Genomic DNA, 7,188 nt, shown 5'->3' with positions numbered 1-7,188 from the left:
ATTTTAATTTAAACAGTAATTGTTGTCAGCATTTCTAGAACTTTCTGTGGGCTGTTTCTGGTTTCCCCATTTCATCTGTTTCAGGTTACCCTTACTAGCTGTCACAATACAGTTCTGCCTGGAGATTGCTGTCACTAGGAAGATCTCAGGACTAATATCTACGTGATTAGTAACCTTGTTTGGGCGTGAAAAGTAAACAACCAATTAGCTGTTGGACTCACCTTTAAATGTTTTCAGTCAGAAGCTCTCCTCAGCAGTAATCTTCTTCAACTCAACTTGCTGTGAAGATGGATCCATTGTTTCAAGAAGTGCTCCGTCATGCCTCCGCAGAGGGAGGTGAAGAATGGCTACTTTCCTGCCTGTGTTCCTTGCCGCCTCTGGATATACCCAATGCCTTTTCTGTGACTGACCGCCTGAGTTCTGCCTTGCCTTCTGCTGCTGTTCATCCTCCTCTGCCTTCTGGATCGTTCCTGACACCTTCAGCTGTTTGGCCCCTCAAGAATACATGATTAGGATGATTACCTAATGAAAAATTTACAAGAAATCATTACGGATAGTTGGTAATGGAGGAGTAAATTATTTTCTCGACGTTTTCGCGCACAGAGGCGGTTCTTCAGGAGGTGGAGAATATCAATTTCGCAGTCTGATGTGTGTATAACCAAGCGGACCTATCTGGGCGACACACCCAAACAATCCTCCCAAGTAATAGAAATAGGGGAGCGAGGGCCAATACCCAATGTCAAGCAGTCAGAGGTGGGAGGTATGCAATGAAATAGAAGCATGGAGAAGAAACGTTTGGGCCACTTAATCAATTGTCCATTGCATCAAAGGGGGTCCCATATAGCAACAAAGTTCCTGTCCCCCACACACCTCCGAGCCACCAGAATCCAGCACTGCCGCCCCTGGGCCGCATACCTTTAACTATAATTATTAAAAACATTTTTTACCGCCATTTGCTTTGGAGTTTTTAGTTGGTGCCAAAAAAAACCACCTTTCTCTCTTTTTGTTATTTCTGTTTCCAGGGGTGTGGCACCTATTACTCTGGTCGTGGCCACAACCTTGAATAAATATTCTGCTAATGTTTGGGTTCCATCTGATGTTCCCTCTGATGTACCTCCCATCTCAATTCCCCCTTCTTCTGCTGCCTCTTTGCCAGTTTTCAGGCAGGGGGTAGGAGAAGGTTGTTATAAGGAGGCTTTGACTTGTGACCTTTCCCCATTAGGGTATCACCTTCCCTTGCCTGTTAAAGAAAAAATTTGGCGTGGGGAACATGTTGACATTTTATCCTTTTTACCTAGTTCTAAGGAATGTATTTAAGGATAAGAAGGATGCTGAGGAGGATAGGAGGAGGCCGGTAGCCAGGAATTTTAACAATTGGCTGCAGGCTTTCTACATTTTTCTAGTGTTTTGGGTGAGAAAAGGCCTGAGCTTTGCTCTGGACTTTTCCAGCACTTTGACAATGTGTTAGAGGCATACAAACATTTTAGTAATCTCTCCTTGTTTTTCTATGATGAGTCGTACCGACAAAAAATGGTGGTGCACTCTCAGATGAAATGGGGCTCTAAGGATGTTGGGCTGTGGCTTAATTTGATGCTTCCTCAGAGGTCACAGTTGGCTAAGCCCTCTTTTGCAGGCTCCCCTTCTGTTCCTTTTCGGAAAGGGTGTTTGTTTCGCATTCAATGATTCGCAGTGCAGATTCCCACACACTTGTGCTTTCTCCACAAGTGCTCTTTTTGTGGTGGTTTGCATCCTGTGGTTCGATGTTTTAAGCGTTCCAAACCTCCTATCCAATTAGCTGGTAAGGAGCTTTTTCTGAAAAGCACGGACGCCAGTGAGCCTAATAAACATGTGGCCATGTCTAAAACGGTTTCCAGACCTTCAGATCAGGGTTCTGCTCATTAAAGGTTTTTCTTTTGGTATTTTCCTTCCCCCCTTTTCTGGTTCTGGCTGTATCTGGGTGTATTGCCTGATGTGGTTCATTCTAAACTTCAGTGGGAGCTCAGTGAAGGGAGGATTGCGGGACCTTTCTCGTCTCCTCCTCGTCTGCCGCCTCTGGGGGTTGTTTCTAAGAAGGAGCACAATGAACATTGCATTATTCATCATTTATCTTTTCCGCAAGGCTCTTCTTTAAATGATCAAATTTCTCCTCATTTGGCATCAGTTTCCTATACCACTTTTGAAGAAGCAATTTGCATCATCGACTCGTTCGGCTCTGGTGCCCTGCTTGCCAAAAGTGATATTAAATCTGCATTTAGACTTTTGCCCATTTGGCCTGGTTCTTTCAATTCTCTTGGTTTTCATTTTGAGGATTGTTTTTATTTTGATAAATGTCTTCCTATGGGGTGCTCTTTGTCCTGCCTGTATTTTGAGTCCTTTGCCCATTTTCTGGAGCGGCAGGTTAAAAGTTGAATTCCCTGCCTGGAACGTTGTGCACTATCTGGATGATTTTCTTTTTGTAGGTCCTAGGGACTCTCTTATTTGTGTTTGTTTGCTGACATCTTTTCAGAGGCTTATGGCGCATATTGGTGTGCTTTTGGCTCCTGGAAAGACTGTGGCACCGTGTAAAACTATTGATTTTCTGGGTATTCAAATTGGTACGGTTGCTTTGGAATTTAGATGGCCTCTTAGTAAAATAGAGAAATTGTGGATCTCACTGTCTTTGCTGCTTGGGAAGGAGAAGGCTATGGTGAGGGAAATTAAATCCTTGCTTCTGCTCTTGGCTTTTTCTTCCAAGATTATGCCCATGGGTAGGATTTTTTCTCGCAGTTTGGCTTTTGTGATTGCTGGAATTAAATCCCCGTCTTTGCATGTGCGATTGTCTGCTGGGATAAAAGAGAACTTACAGGTTTGGTACTCTTTCCTTTAGGAATATAATGGCCGTTCTTTTTGGCAGGAGGAATTTGTTATTGATTCTACCTTTTAAATTTTTTACTGATGCAGCTGGTGGTGTTGGTTTTGGTGCTTTCTGGCAGGGTCATTGGTGTGCTGAACTATGGCCTGCTTCTTGGGATGCTGCTGGTTTTACAAGGAATATTATGTTGTTGGAGTTGTTCCCTGTTTTAGTTTCTTTGGTTTTGTGGGGACCTCAATTCAGTAATAAACTAATACTTTTACAGCCGGATAACAAGGGTGTTTTATATGCTGTTAACTGTTTGGCTTCTAAATCTCCTCCGGTGGTTATTTTGCTTAGGCACCTTGTTTTTCTTTGTCTTAAATGTAATGTTTGGCTTAAGGCAAAGGATTTGGCTGGCAAATTTAACCTGATTGCTGATGATCTTTCCCGTCAGGATTTCAGAGATTTCAGGATCTAGCTCCTACTGCGGAATTAGTGGGTCTCCCGTGCCCAGCTTATTTGTTCCAGTTGATTGCCAGTTAATAAATTATGTGATTAAGTCTTCAGTAGCGGATACTACTTGGAAGGCCTACACTTTAGCTTGGGAAAGGTGGTGTTCCTTTTTTGCAAGTTTTCATTCATCCTTTCTAGCTGACTCTCCTGAATTGATACTGTGTTTTCTTTGCGAGCTGTTACAACAAGGTTTTTCTCATGCTTATTTATACAAATCTTTGGCTGGTATTTCCTTCTTTAGAAAGCTGCACTCTGCTCCTGTTTGTTTATCTTATTTTATTGTTAAACAGTTTCTGAAAGGTGTTAAAAAACGGCACTTTGCATCTGACTGTCGTCCTCCTGTTTCGTTTGCATCTGATTTTAGCTACTGACGCTGTTTGCATTGACTCTTATTAATTCTTATTGTTTAAATTAGCATTTTCATTTGCGTTTTTTCTGGCATTTCGTATATATGAGAGCTGGTCTGCAAAAATTGTTTTCTTCATTCTGGTCTTCTGCATTCTGATGTACGTTTGTCTGCCTCTGTTGTTTGCATTTACTTTAGACATTCTAAGATGGATCAGGTAGGGAGGGGCAGGTCGTTGTCCTTGCATGCTCTGAATGATGGTTGTTGTTGTCCTTTCTTGCTTGTGTCTAAATTTTTGGCAGTGCAGCCTCCTTCTTTATCTTTTTTGGTAGCCATGCTGATGGCTCTCCTCTCACTTCCTTTCAATTTACAGCTGTGTTTAAGAAATGTTTGGCAGTTCTTGGCTTGCAGCGCTTTCATTTGTCTTCCCATTATTTCCGCATCGGGGCTGCTACTGAATAAAACAACGCATTGGTCGGTGGGATTTTGGGCGTTTTCGTCTTTCATCCTGCTTTATCAATTTATTGAATATTAACACTTTTTTTTCAGGTTCGCCCAAAATTGTCTGGATTGTAGGTCACTCTTATGTTTTTTGGGCACAGCAGCGGGCATTATCCAGAGTGTATTCTGTCAATCTACCGTGTTTCCCCAAAAATAAGACACCGTCTTATATTTTTTGGGCTCAAAAAACCCCCACTAGGTCTTATTTTCGGGGTAGGTCCTATTTTTTTAACATTTTTTTTAGGTACAACAATCCAAACGTATTCATGTAGAAAAATATGGTGATCGGGCAATCAGGGGTGCTGTACCTTTCCAAGAGCAATTTGCTAACCAATCGCTGGCCAGATTGAGCGAAGCGCACTTTCACTATCGATACCTCACAGGCGGAGTGCATTTGGTATCACTCCGCCTGTGACAGGAGCTGGCACTATAGAGGAAGCATCGGCTTATGCGGCTCTGCTCCCTCCGGTGCCGCCTCGCTTCCTCTAGCGCTGGCTTCGTTGGCACCGCTGATTCTCTCCCACGGCTCTTCAAGTTCCCCCTTATGCCACCACCGGCCCTGGGAATGGTCACAGCTAGGTCTTATTTTCGGGGTAAATCTTATAATTTAGCAATTCCCAAAAATAGTACCAGGTCTTATTTTTGGGGTAGGTCTTATTTTCGGGGAAACAGGGTATCTCTGCCTGCCTGTCTGCGTGCTTGGGTGGCAATGATATCGGTCACTATAAAACCTTGGACCTTTTGAACAAGATTAAATCAGATTTTTCTGCTATTAAACTCTTTTTTCCTTCTGCTGTCTTAGTTTTTTCTGAAATGGTCTCTAGGTTGTTGTGGTGCCAACCTCATCTCGCCTTCTTGAATATCATCAGAAAGATAATCAATAGGGCAGTTTGTAAATATATTTTGTCAATGAGTAGTGTTTTCGTTTAGACACTGTGAGTTGGAAGGCAACATTTTTGGCTTGTTTCGTAATGACCTAGTGCACTTATCCGCAATCGGAAATTATATTTTTAATTCAGGGCTTCAACCTATGATTGAAGCGGCTGTTGGGGTACCAAGTTTTTAACCTGGCTGGTGGGTATTGTTGCCCACATGTGTGGGTGGACAGTGTTTACTGGTATATTGGACTGGTGTTATGAGTATGGCTCGAGTCTGGGTGACTGAGCTAGATTATGTTTGAAGTTTTATGTTTGAAGATTTTTAAGTGGTTTAATAGTTTATGTATATACCTGTTGTTGAACTTTATTTAAAAACTTTTTTTGCTTTTAACCCCAATAAAGGGCCGCAGCCAAATTTTTCCGCTAATATTGTTGTATAGTCTCTATTTATTTCATTATAGTTCAATGTATTTATTGGTTTGTGGGTGCTGTGGGGTCTACAATCCCATGGGGGAAACAAAAGAAGCCCTCCTCCAGAAGGGAGGACAGCACAAATTCCTGAATGCACAAGTTGATTTGAGGATCTACAGCTGATTGATACACAAATAAGCTACGTTTTTGTTAATAGTTAGCTGTCACATATTTATGATATAGAGTCACAAAAATCCCTCATAAGCTTAAAGAAGAACTTAGAGTTCTGCTTTAAAAATAATTTGTTGGGATTTTGTTCTATGGCCAAACATATAATAGCATACAACATTTTAACCATTTGTGTTCTTTTTGTTTTGTTAAAAGGGAAAAAGTGGTGACGCAATGGTGTTCTTCAAAGGTTCAATTAAGCTGGGTTTTAAAGGAGGAGTTTGCAGAGAGCCTGAGTTGGTCTGCCAGCATTTAAAAAAAAAAAAAAGTCAGTCTTCTTTGAGATCTAAGGAATGTCATAGATTTTACATTGTACGTTTCATATGTCAATATGTTTGGAAGCTTTGTGTTTACAAAGATTGTGATGCTTCATGGTGTCAGGTAAAATATTTCTTGTGTGGTAACTAATATATCTTGCCATCTCAAAGAGAGAGGAGTAAGAGAGCATGGAAAAACAGAAAACACAAAAAACGACAAACAGCGCTCTCGGAAAGGGGCCCTGGCTGAACAGTGTGCTGCCCTGAGAAACAGGAGGAGGAGGACCTGTGCTAACAGAAAAAAACAAACAAAGTCTGAGGTGCAACTACCATGGGGATGGACAGATGAAAGGGGGAAAAAGTGGGCTGGGGCACGCAGAGGTAATGCTGCCTGAGAAGCAGTATATTGATATTTCTCCTCCGTGGAGTATTGAGTATCAAGGGGGGAGAGGAAACAAAATAGGTGCAGATGAAACAGAGGCAAGTTGAGAGGTGTATAGTGCGTATATCAACTCAACGTGTGGTTCTTAAAGAAGTGTAATCATCGGGATTCGTGTTGGAGGCGAAGTCCGGCTGTCTCCTCTGGGTCTGGGTGTTGAATCTTCACTTGCAGAGTCGAGGTGTAGTTCCGTCGGATGCCTGTGTGTGGGAGGTGCTGCTAGGCTGCTGAACTGCTGAGCTGCTAGGTTTTGTTTTGCGGTGGCTCAGGGGTATGTCAGTCCTACCCGCTGGTGCCGCCAGGAGCTGGAGTGTCTGGTCCGCTGGCGGGTGGGGGGCGCCGATCACGTCCTGTGAGTCTGTGGTTAACTTAAAGCCTAGTTAAAATCTCACATATTTCTATCTCTAAGTCCTGTACCTGCACATGCACATGTGATGATGTGTCATTTTTTTTGTTAGGAAATGCTTTAAAATACCCTTTTCTCTCTGTGAAAATGTTGCTTCCTAGACATGTGTGCCAGCAAAAAAATTGTTTTGTTGCATTTCGTTTTCATTGGGATTTTTCGTTCATTCGTTTTTGGGGATTCGGGTACGAAAGTCAATTCATTTCGGGATTCGGACGAAATCCAAATTTTCAGTGGAGTGGAGTTTTATTAGCGGTAATATGTACGACTTTTTCTTATGGACGATTTTTCGTTGCAGCAAAGTGACAGATAAAAGGAAAAAAATTACATTTTTTTTACAGTCTGCAGAAGAAAGAAAAAAAAAGAGAGGTGTGAGCCA

General features: G+C 42.2%; 1 protein-coding gene across 1 annotated transcript in view; it reads right to left on the bottom strand.

The window, feature by feature from the left end:
* Positions 1 to 237: 237 nt before the first annotated feature.
* Positions 238 to 7,188, bottom strand: part of LOC108792504 (piggyBac transposable element-derived protein 4-like) — a 145,155-nt gene continuing 138,204 nt past the window's right edge. The window contains exons 6-7 of the mRNA XM_018563296.1: positions 2,655 to 2,819; positions 238 to 494 (exon numbers count right to left, since the gene is read on the bottom strand). Of these exons, the coding sequence (XP_018418798.1) occupies positions 238 to 494; positions 2,655 to 2,819 (422 nt within the window). The remainder of the gene's footprint in view (positions 495 to 2,654; positions 2,820 to 7,188) is intronic.

Source organism: Nanorana parkeri, unplaced genomic scaffold (assembly GCF_000935625.1).
Source record: "Nanorana parkeri isolate BGI_ZX_2015 unplaced genomic scaffold, ASM93562v1 scaffold651, whole genome shotgun sequence".
Taxonomy (NCBI): Eukaryota; Metazoa; Chordata; class Amphibia; order Anura; family Dicroglossidae; genus Nanorana; species Nanorana parkeri.
Note: the sequence above shows the minus strand (reverse complement) of the source record. Positions and strands in the feature narration are given on the sequence as shown.